We start from the raw sequence: 14,755 nt of genomic DNA, 5'->3' as shown, positions 1-14,755 counted from the left end.
ATTCCCGGCGGTGCCCGAATTTATAACTTGTGTTGGGCAAGGCCGTGGTCTAGGCATCACGGAGTTTTCCTCCGGGGGCTTCCCCGGTTTCTCCGTGGCATCCCAACAATTACTCCATTCACACACAGAAGAAGGCAATGGCAAACCACTTCTGGATCATCTGCCAAGAACGTATATGAACAGGTCCCAGTCCAAGAAAAGGATGGAAGGATCCTGTTCATATGGACCTGTCGTCAGACAGAACACTAAATAATAATAATAATAATAATAATAATAATAATAATAATAATAGAGTGCTGTATCAACAGGCAGATGGCCAATTACAGATACAGCACAAGGAAAATAAAGTGATTACAATGAGAATACTTGTGACACATATTAAAAACAAAATGTATTTTGGAAATAGCTGCTGCACTATGTACCTCAGGGGCAAGGTTTGTCTCGAGTACATAGAAATAAATACCCTATAAAGTGGCGAATAGATGAAACAATAATATAGTATTTCATAGGTGAAAAGTAAAGTTACCAGTGCAAGATTATAGATATAATGTGAGTGGCAAGTTTTGAAAATTTGCCTGTTAGTATATATCTCATAAACTCCTTTCTAGATTGGTATCGAGCGTCGTAGCAGTGTGGTTAGCACTCCAATTTCGTTTATTTTATATTTGAGAGGTCGCGGGCTCAAATCTCACTCCATGCAGATTCTAAAATGTAATATTGTTGTGTACCGTTTGAATATTTGCTGCAGTGCAATAAGGCACTGATTTTGGGTATATTGGAGGCGAGCTTTATACGACTATGTATTACGATGAATAATTTCATATCATATTCAAATCTGTTCCTATGTAAATGTTCGTTAACCACATCGCCTGTCTGCCTGCCTGCTTGTTAGGTTTATTAAATTTTATGTTATTCGCATATGGAATTCATAATCGAACTCAGAATTTTAACTGGACTTTAATTGGAATCAGGCTTTTTGTCAGGATGAACGCCAGATGTACAAAATTATGGCTTTCAGAATCTTGTGTTAAACTCAGTTACCATCAACTGACAACTATTTACGCGCGTCTACTTTGAATATAAGATCTGTAAGTGAAGTTTAACGAAGCGTTTGGTCTATTTTTGAATTGTAGCTAAAAATTGTTCATTTGTGTATTTACAGCACCTGATCAACTAAACATTTATTTTTCCTGTGAAAATTAGCACATGTGTTGAAAACAGACGTTGGTTTTGGCAGTAATTTTCTGCTGGCAAAATATGTATTGTGAAAAACGTCAGAAATGTATAAGGCACAGTTTTTTCAGTATTTTCCGAGCTAGTATTGAACTATTTGAATATGATATAGAATGTCCAGGGCTATTAGAACTTGAATGTCTATCTATTTTCTTTTATGGTTCATTTTCAGTATTGAGAGTCAATTTCATGTAAGCCATGGCATACAACCTGAAACCACGGTTTGTTATATATTACGTCATATAAAACTTCGCTTTATTACAGCTGAGACGAAATTAAATAAGTTCAACTAATAAACCCTTTTATTGTACAGTGTTCATATAGCATAAAACGAGCTTTTAAATTACTGTTATGGTATGGGAGAATCCCTCGGAATCTGGCGGACTGACAGAATAATTGCTAGAATTTATGCAGACTTTGAGGTGATACGTCTTACAGTATATATTTCAAGGCGCAGTAAAATATTTTACAAACTTTCACCTCTCCCTTTTTAGTGTGTTTAAAGAGAATTTGTGCACTGTTCCGGGTCAGTGTTTTTAACACTCTGTTCAGTATTGTGTTTCACTTATAGTAACAAACGACTTCGATGAAAGGATTATTCGAGAATGGACACGCGTTTCACTCGTGAATACGCCATGTTTGTACCTACACAGCTTTGGCGCAACTGGACTTGAGTAGCGACCCAGCAACCAACTGTGTTCTTTACACTAACGTACTGTTTTAGGCAACTGCTCATGTGATACAGCATAATTAAGCTACTTGCTAGCATTAGTGTGATTTGATGTTAATTTTCTTACTTCATAAGGAGAATTGGAAATTGGCAAAACCATGAAAAATATAAATTTAAACACATCGACCGCTGTGCAATGTTTGGACTCGGTCAACTTTACCTCTGATCGATCCATCGTTTGTGGAAATAAGGTGAACACTGCAGAAATCCTTTGAATCATCTGAGTATCAAGGTACTGTCACATAGTGTCTCTGCTTTCTTTGACCCGTCATTAGAGACGACGCTTTGAGTTTGTCTGCATGATCTTAACGAGAGACCCCAAGCTTACTTTTACGATACAATCTGTGTTATGAAGGCCTGTAAATGCACTTGTATACATGTACAAAGTTTGCAGCGAATTCATTGAATCGGATATGTGGACATTTTGAAAATGAAGTGTGTGCATGTAAAAGTTCGGAACTTTAAAGAAGACGTGAAACGACGGAATGGTAAATTAAGTTTAAAATACGAGGCTCTTCTCTCATGATGCAGACACTATAGGGTATAATTAAATTTCATACCCAGAAAGCAAAGGGTGGGTAGACCTATACATGCTAGATACGTACAGAGTAACACAAAGCTTGGCTTAAATTGAGTTTGGAATAGTAGACATCCTACGTTAAAACATTTCTAATGACTTACTATACAGTTGATCTTAAATGGTTATTAAGCGAGTGATTGTGGACATGTCACGACATACGAATTGCTGAAGCTCCTTCGTCTCAGCCCTTTGACCGAAAATCACAACTGTATCAACTACTTTTGTCTCCGTCACATTCCGAAATTGAAGTGCTCTCACATTAAGAAACATTGTTAACGTTTTCGAACATGGGCTATGCCTAACTCTAAGCTTGTCCTTCTGTCTCCGAACAAAATGCAGTTTATTACATACCATTAAGGAGCCGTGGTAGCTCAGATGGCAAGGTGAAGTGGAGAGATAGCTCCACTCATTTTAACCTCAGCACTAGACGTTTAGAATCTTAAGAATTGAAGATTTCTGTCTTGTGGGTTGTTGCGCTGTGTAGTCTGGTCGATGTTTACCAACGTTTCAGAGGTCGTACTGCCTCCGTCATCAGGGCGATGAGTATGAAGATTTCTGTCTTCTGGGTTGTTGCGCTGTGTAGTCTGGTCGATGTTTACCAAAGTTTCAGAGGTCGTACTGCCTCCGTCATCAGGGCGATGAGTATGAAGATTTCTGTCTTCTGGGTTGTTGCGCTGTGTAGTCTGGTCGATGTTTACCAACGTTTCAGAGGTCGTACTGCCTCCGTCATCAGGGCGATTCTTCATGCTCACCGCTGTGAAAAGCTCAAATCTTACATCTTAAGAATTATTTGCAGACATGATGATAACTAAATATCAATCGAAACACGTAGTCTAACAAGAAATGGGTGTTTCAGAATGTTGTGAATAACAAGGTGTCAGAAATGGCGGAATTTAATCAATAAAATAAAAATTATACTGCACCGTACGGCATTCAACTTTTGAATAGGGTTTGCTGTTAGAAAATATACCGTCGACTGCTCTGTGCGAGCTCATCCCAAACGTGTCTAATCTAATATACTCTAGCCATTTGACCTGATAGTCTACTCATCCAGTCGGATATTTTATGTGCGTCCCTTTCCAAGTTCTTTGCAATATATTTTCCAGAAAAATATATCACCGGAATAAGAAAACTGAAAAAGCTAAGAGGAGCCCTCTTACGAGATTCTCGTAATGTGATAGAAGTCATAAAATGTAGTTGTCAGCGAAATCTAAAGTCGTGTCTCTACAAATATGGACCTGGTTATATCCTTCTATCGATAATGTTTTTGTTGATTAAAATTAACCAACTTTAAAATTTGCTACATCCCTTTGCAAACTAAGAAATCACGCAATTTATGTTACAGAGAACCTTCAGAATTATGGTCTGAATTTTGTTTGGATCAAATCCTTGTAAATGAAGTGTACGAAAACGCCACAAACTTACTATTATCGTATCAGTAGAAACGAAATCCTTGACGTCGTGATCTGTTTTAATTCAAGTTTTCTTTTTGTAAGGAGATTTTTGCAGCATCGCCATCCTCGTCTGTCACCACCCCCACCCCAATAACGTTTGAACCAAATGGTGGAGTTTCATAAAACGTAGTATGCGCAGCACGCCTCTAGATGCCACTCCAGCTTTGTAGGTTTAATTTCCACGTCTAATAAATCCAACATTGCGCTTGTGCGAACTTTCGATATGGGAACGAGAATGTACCAAATTAATTTAACGTCCTCGTATTTCTTGTGGAAAAAAATATTCGATAAATGGTCAACCATATGCATTATATAATGTAAACAATAACTTTGTGCTAGCGAATTTAAGGTAATTGCTAATGAACCATTGCAGCTGAGGTATGAAGTATCTTATACATATATACCATAAAGATACGTACAAATAATGTACGAGTATGTGTTCGTTTTTGATTTTAACAGTTACAAACATGGCGAATCCTTGTGATTATGTGTGGAAAATTTTACGTAGCCGGGAATTTTGTTAGTGGTTATTTTGTTTAGATATGCATCACTAAATTACGCAGTCCTTATTATTAATTTATAATCCCATGTGGAATTAAACATTTGAAGTACAATTGACGTCTTATGTTTTTACCGAAACCTATTTATTGCAATTGGCCTGCACAGTATAACGAGTTTGAAATTATATTCATGATAAATTATTTTCAATAAAGTTCTGTAGAGAAGATGGAGTAAACACATATTCAAGCATAAAAATGTCCGTTGAACATTTTAGGCATAAATCTTTTAGTAACCAAAAAGAATCATAAAATTGCTTTGTTAGTACATATTGCATATAAGTACTATTGTGCACACATTATTTATAAAATGATGGCCCGCCAAACTCCTTGTGCTGCTGCTACGTATTCTCGCGATAATACCGCTCTGTCTTCTGTTCTAAGGATCGCTTGAAACATTTCTTCAGCCCACAAATTCTCCTATCTGAACATTGCTGTATAGGAATTTATGTGTAAAGGAAACCGAAGCGTGAACCCACATCTCTCCGGTTCTAGATCTGTCGCTGTATCTGTTTTCTGTTGCATAATCATAAACTCTTATACATTATTGTAGAAATAACCAACAAAAAATGATTAATATGACAAAAGTAAACGTAAGCTTAATAGTATCATAAAAGAATTATTTATGATAAAATGTTACATAATCAACATATATACTGAATTCTATTAATATGTGTTTTGTCATACAGGCTGAAAGTTTATGGACTAACAAGTTCTCTCCTTGCTGATATTATTGATTTTTGAGCACAGAAATAACTTTATTCAGTCGTGCAAAAAGTCCCTGCAGTTTTGTAATGTAATATATCTTATTTACCTACATTTGTTTTGTGTTAATATCCGCTTACATAGAATAGCTCAGCAATGAAAGCTGGCTTAGGGCATAAAAGTGTCAGATTTCTTTTTGCACCGTAGGACTGTACAGAATGTACTTCACCTGCGTAGGAGAATCAAATAACCCCGTTTACGTACTGAAGGATTTAATAACAAAACATTTTATTATGGTGGGATCCACTGTTTCAGAACGTTAATACGAGATAAAACGAGAAAAGGAGTTCCCTGGGTAGAGAAGAAAAATGTTTATTGGAGGAGAAATTGCCTGCGTTATTATGGGCGAGTATTCGACTCTCCAGGAACTGACTAAAATCTAAGACTTGCCCACTTTAGACGCTGAAACTCTAATAAGAGGGACACAGAAGATGAAATTGGGTGGACAAAACTATGACAATGTGCAAAGCGTCCAGAGTCAAGTCAGAGGCCGTCAGCGTTACTAAGGGGTCCATCAAGTTAAATTTTGAGCACGGTCGAGACTGAAATACGCCATTGCGACACCAATAACATTTTATTGTATTATCCGAGCAGGGGTAAAAACAGGGCTGGATTGCAAGGGGAAGGCAGAAGAACGAGAAACATATATTCGGAAAGAATTGGTGTATGTGAAAGAGCAAAACGGGTGGCAGGGATGAAAGAATTGAAATGCTGCCAGTTTAAAAACTTGCTTCATGTGAGCCATATCGAAAAATATGGAAGTTGTTGGGGACCCACAAATGTACAGTGGGCATCTGACCAAAAATATACTGGAAGTAACACTGTTAAAGAATATGGTTAAGATAAATAGAAAAAAATTAAGAACTTTGCCAAATAATCAATAATAAATATTGCATATTTTAGGAATTGAAAACTGGATGGGGTAGATATATTTCTCAGAATTATTTATTCGGAAAGGGGTAGTAGAATTGTCTGTTATATCCGTTCTTTCAGAAGTACACTTCCTTTGTCGCTTTGTATCACGCGTTTCTCGGGAGTGGATCTGATTTTGAAATACCCTTGATCTTTCTTGCAGCGCTTCTAGAGGTACAATATTAGCTTCTCTCTTGAGATGCGAAATACAGAGAACCAGACGAGATGAAAAGGCACATCGAATATTATTCGATTCACCTAACTAGGCTAGTCTAGTTGCAATGAAAACGTCTTTAACGACATGATGATCATTTATTTGTCATATTGATATAAACCAATAATTATATCGATATCGGTCAGTCGATATGCCGAAATCGCCCAGACTTTTTATCAAAATCGATCAGTCTACATATCGAGAACGACCGGTTGGTATATCGAAATCGTCCACTAGATATAACTAAATCTGCCACTGAATATATGGATTTGGTCAGAAGGTATGTCGATACATACCAATCTATACATCGATATTTACCAGTAGGTATATATAAACCGATCAGTCCATTTATCGATGTAAACCAACCGATAAATAAAAATATTGTAGACCATATAACGATATCGACCAGTCGATGTATCGAAACGACCGTTCTGAATTACTATCAACTTCTCAAGAAGGATTCTGTTCCATGGAGTTAGTTTTAAACTGTTCTGTTTAACATCTGCAATATTTCTCTTAGTAGCAAGAATTAAATGAAATGGGAATATATTGTTGAACTAATTTATTACTAAAAATCTGACAGAACTGTACCATTCAATTCGTTGTCGTGTATTTTTGAAGATAGGAAATGTAGTAGGCCTATGTAGTGATGGTGTCGGGCTTTCATATTTTATTGACATTATTCGAACTTTTGTTAGTTGGGGTTCTAACACGAACATCGTAGATCTAAATGGCCTTCATACTTCTTTACCGAATTCGCTAAAATTTAACCAGTATTTAATGTTATACTTAAGAACAAGAAAAATGTAATTTCTGCTAGAATGCCTTACGTGTGAGTCAGAATTATTCTTTACCGGCTCTTAGTCAATGATTTTGTATATGGTGTACCGTATTAGCCTAGTTGACATTTTACGCTGAGTGATTTTAAACTGACATTTGGATATAATGACGAAGCATTGTTATTGCCCTGCTCACAGAATGTCAGAATGTCAGTTCATACACCTTTACAACAGGATACGTGCTCATTTTAAATTCATACAGAATGTGGTATTGTTTTAAAATCATTTAAGTAAAAGGTGAAGAAAATGAATTGTTTCAGAACATTATCTAATTGCAACAAAGATAATTTTCCATTTCAATACACCTAATATAAGTAACAATATCCAACGTAATGACGGAGTAAGGAAATCCTCAAAGGAACATTAACAAAAATACTAAATGTAATTTCTTTGTAGTTCTGATTTGTAACAGGTATTTGCTAGTACAAATTAAGGTTGTGTATAAACAGAAATATGATAATATGCCTTCATTACATTACCAATTTATCTTTACAGCACCTCAATGTGAATTCCACTCTTCATACGTATATTTTTTTTTCAGTTTTGAAATGTAGCAGTATTTTCGCACAATAAACTTTCTCGCTATGTGCCAAATAGACCCAAACTATGCCTAATTTAAGTCCATAAGTAAAGTAGTCTTAAAATGAATTAAAGTCAAAGAAACTTATATGTTTCAATACTTCGTTACACAGCTACAGAATACGTAGGATAACGTTAATATTTATATAGAGTTGTAGGTAATATGGCGTTTAAAGAGTGCCAAATTAAATACGTTGATAAATTTTAGAGTAGCTCTGTTATATAGTACCAAGTTTTGTCTGAATCTATGAGGCTGTTCTAGCCGTTAAATTGGCAGACAAATATTACGCATCTTTCGAATCTTTTACGGAAACACGTAAAAAGCTGCAGTCGGGAAGCTTCGTGGCATTGAGAAAGGAAATAGTACTAAGATGGTACTTAAAACTACTGCTAACAATGCGTTAATTATGCACTCCGGCATGATTACAGTTTCTGTACCACTGAGTTAAATTTCCAGTTCGTTGTGGACACAGTACTCAAATGACGTCACAGCTCTCCGGCAATAATGTTGTCGCCATAATAACCCTCTCGAGGGGTGAGTGGATTGAAGTCTTTGTTTTAAGTAAGTTGGTTGCTGCGTACTATATGGGCATACGTGACGTAATATCTTTTATATCCGCCATAAATTTACAGCTCATGAAGCACTAAGTCTGTCCCGAAAGAGAAAGTCTTGTAATGTAATTGTTTGTATGTAAGTATAAATTTATATAATGCATGGAAAAGTAAAAACTGTGCTTGTTCATAAGCATCGCGCACTAGAAGCATGAGAAATGCGTACAAAAGTTTACTAGAAAATTGCGAAGGACTTAAGAACAGACAGTAAGATAATATTAAAGTGGATATAAAACTAGAATATGATGGTACAGAATACGTATTATTCAAGTGACTGAGGATAGAGTCCAGTGATGAACGTTCTTGTGTGGCTATCAGTTTTTTCAGAAGTCTTATCCACGGAAATAAGCACTCTCAGGGAAATTCATTTATACGTTTACAAAAAAAGGTTTTGAGCCTGTGCCCATTTTGCTCATACACATTCCTTAAACAGTAAGTTTTTGTGTGAAGCTGAGAATATACGCGACTTTTCATGTCCCTTAATTGGTATATCCAACTGAAATATTAAATAAAATTAACCTTTTCCCAGCGTCATGTTTCCTTGAAGCACGGAAACTGAAATAATTAGGACTTAACTGTGGGGTTAAAAACTCCAGCACTGACATGAAATACAGAAAATGAATTTCAGTTGGCGCACTGGCGGTAAAGATCTCGTTACAATCTTGTCAACATGAGGTTGTATAAAGGACAAAAGATGGGCCAAAGAAAGGTCGCAGTGATGACTTCTTCCGTTCGCCGGATCTTGAGTGTAAAGACTCTTTTTGTGAGAGTTTCACGGGGATCCACCTGGGACCGAGGAGAATGAATAGGATGGGCCCGTGCCTGTGACTCTCAATTATAAAGAAATACTTCACGTAAGACTGTCTAATTCTCCTTATTTTGTAGTCAGAAATTTATTAGTGTTTCTGATTTAGTTCGTTTCCCGTTGGCGCTAATCATCCTAATTCCTGCTTTTGAGATTCTGTCGTATAGTATTCTTCTCACTGTGCCAGAAAACATGTAATGACTGTCCTGTCCAAGTGTTTAACATTTTTTCTTTTTTACATATTAATTGTGATTATGGGTAGATCTTTAATGATTATTGTAATTAAAGGCGTATGGTAATCGCCGGCATATGAAGGCAAACAACAAATTAAGGCGATTTTATTACAATTTTTGAAAGACTAATCACTGACTTGTTACACTGATCTTACTGTACGACTTAATCGTCAGGATTTCCAAAATATTGGCCCAGCAGCGTATAAATTTCCTGATTATGTAAAAATAAGATGTTTTCGATTAGATCTTAAGATATTACTGCCCTTTTTCATAAATTATGATTCGACGGTTATGACGGATACGTTGATCGATCTTATGAACGTCTACGCGAATAATACCGATGATCGCCCAGAATGCTTATCAGCGATATGTATTTGTGTCTTAACACCCATCAATAAATTTCATGTGGTTTACACAGCTGTCAGCTGCCCATAACTATTCTCCGTGTTTAATAGTTATTTCCTCCACTGAAGAGTACCAGATCACAAGGCGAATGTGTTTAATAGATTCAGTCTTACTGAAATACTCTACAAAACAAAGAAGTAGGTAAGACTCGAGAGAATAATGAAATGGATTTCAACACATTTGTATTGTGGAAGAAAAATGACGAGTCTTAAGTTTAGAGTACTTATCTTCTCAAGCATGAGATCTCAGGTGGAAGATTAAATTGTCGTCACGCTATGTTGTTAAGTTGGTGGTCTAGTAGTATATCGCGAACTACAAGGAGTGTATAAGAGTGCTCGGAGTGACATGAGAATTAAATTTCGTAAACTTTCAATGTTACCCGCTTTTTACATATTTTGTAGTAGAATATTATCATCAATTAGTAGCTAATATTATTAAAGGCGCAAGACCAAGTAAGTAACAATAAATAATAACTCTTGAAATTTATGTAAATAGGCCCTCCTCAGTTTCAATTTTTTTTTTAAATTTATTCTTTATTTGTTTAACGGGGCTTTATCATCTGCCTACTACATGTTGAGCATCGAATGGTGGAATAAGTTTGCAAATGATGAATTGGAAAGTCAGTAAAATGAAACGGTAGTTGCCTGTTTTTAATATAATGTCCGGGTATTTGCCTCACTGACGGAAACTACTAAAATTCTAAAGTAGTAACGCCTGTCATCGGACTGAAATTTGTACCGTGGGCCTCTCGAACACAAAGCAGAGTTGATATCAACATGGCTGCTTTGTTTGGTTTAACATTGACCTTGAAGTGCCCGAGAAACGTGACACGGTAAGATTTAATTAACGAATTATACGTTTCCTGGCCTTTCCCCAAACACACTTATGCGACCCGCAAAATTAAGCGTAAGAGGAGGGACTATAATTTCTTGTCAGCCTGTAATTCTTGGTCTCGTTAAATTATTTTGTGAGTTAGCGGACGAAGTTAAAATGAGGTAAAGTAAGACCTCATTTCTCATCATGCTCTGAAGTAAAGAAACATTCTAGTTGCAAAATATGTCTTAGCCACAAAGTACCCCTCCATCCTACACCCCCTCCCCAGCGTCGAGTAATTAACTTGTCTTTCTGATGCACAATTTCCAACTACCAACAATTCCTTTTTCGATTGAAATGGGGATTACAGTTTATAACGCCTTGTTCTAGAGTCTCTGTATTCAAAGGAGTTTCATTTTGTGGACAACAAAAAATCATCCAAGAAGGTTATTCAGCAGAACCTGCACATTTGTACAATGTCGACTGCTGCATATTTAACGAGAACAGTTATTTTGTAAATTATTTTCTTTAAAGACAGTTGTTTACAGGCCCGTCTGTCATACGTCAAAGAGTGAGGAAGGGAACTTTTGTATTTTGAACTCTCCGTGTCTTACATAACGGTTCACAAAGATTTTAATAAAATTTGCACTATTTGAGATTGAAAATAAGTTAACTTTGTGTTACTGAAATTACTTAACTATTGCGTAAAAAATTAAAAGTGTAAACTTACAAGTATATTACGCGACTTTGTTCAAACTTTTCTTCTTAACGTCTGATAAAGAGCAAAGAAATATAATATATAGAGTGACCTGTAAGTCAGTCATTTTCTTGATACTTCCTTCTGCAGTGTTTTCCTCGATTACAGATATGAGCTACTAGAACGAAGTTCCTAGCATCCCAACGAAACTCATAAAAAAGATTCAGAATAATTATGAGAGTTAAAAAAGTTGAACGAGCAGTATTTACACTTAACTAGGATGTAATATACGACACATTTTAATACTTTTATTATAAAATTAAGTAGCTTTCAATTTTTGTACAACAATTAAAATAATGCTGTATTGGGAGAAACAGAGACTTTGAAATATTTATAAAAAATTGTTTTATAAATCAGACGTATGACTGAAATGAGTCTCCTGAATACTATCATGGAATAGCTAGAGGAATAGTCGGTGATCATAAAACATATAGCCAGAGAAGAATACGAATAGTTAATTACAGGAACTGGTTCAATTATTAGAAGAATTTATTATTATGAGCTAAAGTTAGAAAAAAGCCCCTAGAGGAGATGGAAATATCAGCTGTGTATGCAGCCTAATTTTCGGAAGAATCTAATGAGACTCATCTATGTAGATAGTGATTAAGAACAGGGATACATTGCCTTGAACTGAGTAAGGTGGCTTACTCTCCGAACAATACCCTTAGGTCTATTTATATATTATCTGCTTTGCGATTAGACCTGTACTATCTGCTGGAATTCTTCATCGTTTTCAAGAGTTTTCGCAGTAGATGGCGTAAAAGAGCTTATTTCCCTTCCTATCCTCATCTCAGCTCAATATTCTACTACAAGTATGTATTAAAACATTTTATGTAATGAGAGAGTTTAATTACACATCTGCTTTGCTTGCTGATAGCGAGAGCGAACAGACGTGGTAAGAATTATCGCTAATGAAAAGAGACAGCAGAATTCACTGTTCCTCTGCGCTAAGAGGTTACTTTGATAGAGGTTCTGATTAAGAAAGAAGCCAACAGAAATATTTGAAATGTTAGTCTAATAATTACAGAAACTTTCTGAACTGCTTCTTAGAATTATTTTAATTACAGAAATTTCCGCTACCTGAAAGTTGCCAGATATAATTTAAACGTTTTGCACCGTGTCTGTGATTGTAACTTTTAACATACAAAATATATTTCACACAAAATTTGTGAATTTATCTTTGATCGATTAACATACTTGAATTTACTTGCTTATGTAGAACGGTTTGTCAGTTACTGTGTCGTAGCACAAACACATTTAGGTTTGATCAAGGCTGAAATGCTGAGACTTCAGTGCGATAGAAAGAAAGTTATTTAAAAATTGATAATTTAAGACGCAAAATTTAAGAATGCAACAAATTAAAACGATTGAATTTATTTTAAGTATTAATTTATTTACTTAAGTGATTGAGAATAATAAGAAATCCTATCAGAGGCATGAACCGAAAACGAAATTGAATTGAATGAGAGAGATATTCTATTAAACAAAGTACTATCCTTGTTGAATATATAAGTGTTCCTCTAGTTTATATTAGCAGTAGAAACACATCTAGTTGAGAAAATGACCTTGAAGTGACGATGTACATTAACTGTCCGTGTAGGTATTAGCACACTAACTGCGTCTAGAATGGAAGGGTAATGTTTGCTGTTTAGCTAGTTAATTATACGTAATTAAAACTTGATGGTATTTTTGTAAAAAATCTGAAATATCAGGAAAATAAATGACACATATTTTGGCATGGAACTGTAATACGATCAATAATAATAGACTAAAATGTCACAAGGACAGTAAGAAAAGTGCATGCATACATTTCTCTTACTGCTACAAAATGGCACTGACTTGGGTAGCAAGGTGTGTAAACTGAAGACTAGTTGTTTCGCTCTCCTCTCTTGTATTATGCAAATGCTAGAACATTTTGAAACTTCACTTGTCCCCCAATTCGCAGTTCATCTTGAACTTTAACAGATAAAATAATTCAGATAACCTCAAAGGAACTGTGAGTGCCAAGTGGTAGTTACTATTTAGACGGCCATCTTAAATTCTAGTGGTTCCTGTGTGTGAAATAATGATAACAGTAAGGTGTGATTTAATTAACTGTTTTTTGTCTGTAGGTGGCATGGCTACGGGTGGACACGCAAACCATTCTGACGATAGCTAGTCACGTCATCACGAAGAACCATCGTATCGGCGTCACACACAGTGACCACCGCACGTGGTACCTGCACGTCAGAGACGTCAGAGAGTCTGACCGGGGCTGGTACATGTGCCAGATCAACACTGACCCCATGAAGAGCCAAATCGGCTACCTCGAGGTGGTCGGTGAGTGGCCGATTAGTTTACATTAAAGACGCCCCTGGGAAAACGGTCATTTGTAAAGAAGTAGGTTTTGGGGACGTCGGAGGAACTATCTGGGGATCATGAACAATGGAGAACATGGTTACCAACGTTACGGAGGAATTAACTCCGTGGCAAGTTCTTCCGAAACGCTGTTAGCCATCTACACTACTAGATGGTAGCCCGAACTACAACAGTATTTTTAAGCTTTGGTGAAATCAATATTACAAGAAAACTATATTTTTAGTTTTTATTCGTTTTGAAAAAAATATGTAGAACAGTTTTACATCAGATGCTGAAAGAGTCTATTACCTTCTTGAATGCGAGGATGTGCCCTTGTGTGTTTTGTGCGACTTTGCGAAGTGTTTCTGTGGCACTGTTGGCAACAATATTTTAAGTATTTTTTTCACGAACAGGTGCAAATTATTTGGACGGAATGTAATTATCGACAGTGAAGACACTTTCCGATTTTAAATGCACCAATTTCTCATCTGCACGGCTTTATGGAGACTAGGCCTGATTAGAGGCCAAGCAGCTCTGGTGACCTTGACACTAATATGACGGGGCGGTTTAACAGTCATTTGCAAGGGGGTGAATATGTTTCTGATTTAATTTTTGCAACACAGTATGTCATTGCTGTTGGGTTGCGTTCTAAATTGCACAAGTTATCATAACCCGTGAGACCAAGGTTCCTCAATGTTTCTTGCTTGTTAGACTTTCGACTGCTAGGTCTCTGGTCTGTTAGATTCTAAATTACTTCTGAAAGAGCTAATGCTTTAGATATTTTGTAGGAATGTTTGCACACTGTTAGGTCCATGGATGGGTCTCTACATGTACGCAACAAGACTGCATATAACAATGACGGTATTTGTCCAAGACCCTAGTGGCATTGGAACCCGCGAACCGATTGTTTGAATGGTCGAGTAGCACACG

The 14,755-nt window shown here is 36.2% G+C and overlaps 1 protein-coding gene across 3 annotated transcripts in view; it reads left to right on the top strand.

The window, feature by feature from the left end:
• LOC110838476 (opioid-binding protein/cell adhesion molecule homolog) overlaps positions 1-14,755 on the top strand; it is a 95,990-nt gene that overhangs the window by 55,071 nt on the left and 26,164 nt on the right. For all 3 annotated transcript variants that reach the window (XM_022081684.2, XM_022081682.2, XM_087355511.1), the window contains one exon: positions 13,600-13,807. In XM_022081684.2, coding sequence (XP_021937376.1) covers positions 13,600-13,807 — 208 coding nt within the window. The remainder of the gene's footprint in view (positions 1-13,599; positions 13,808-14,755) is intronic.

The sequence above is a fragment of the Zootermopsis nevadensis genome, unplaced genomic scaffold (genome assembly GCF_977971745.1).
Source record: "Zootermopsis nevadensis isolate Lab colony 2312 unplaced genomic scaffold, Znev_1.0 Znev_ptg000024l, whole genome shotgun sequence".
Classification (NCBI taxonomy): domain Eukaryota; kingdom Metazoa; phylum Arthropoda; class Insecta; order Blattodea; family Termopsidae; genus Zootermopsis; species Zootermopsis nevadensis.
The sequence above is the reverse complement of the archived record's forward strand: the minus strand, read 5'-3'. Positions and strand labels throughout refer to the sequence as shown.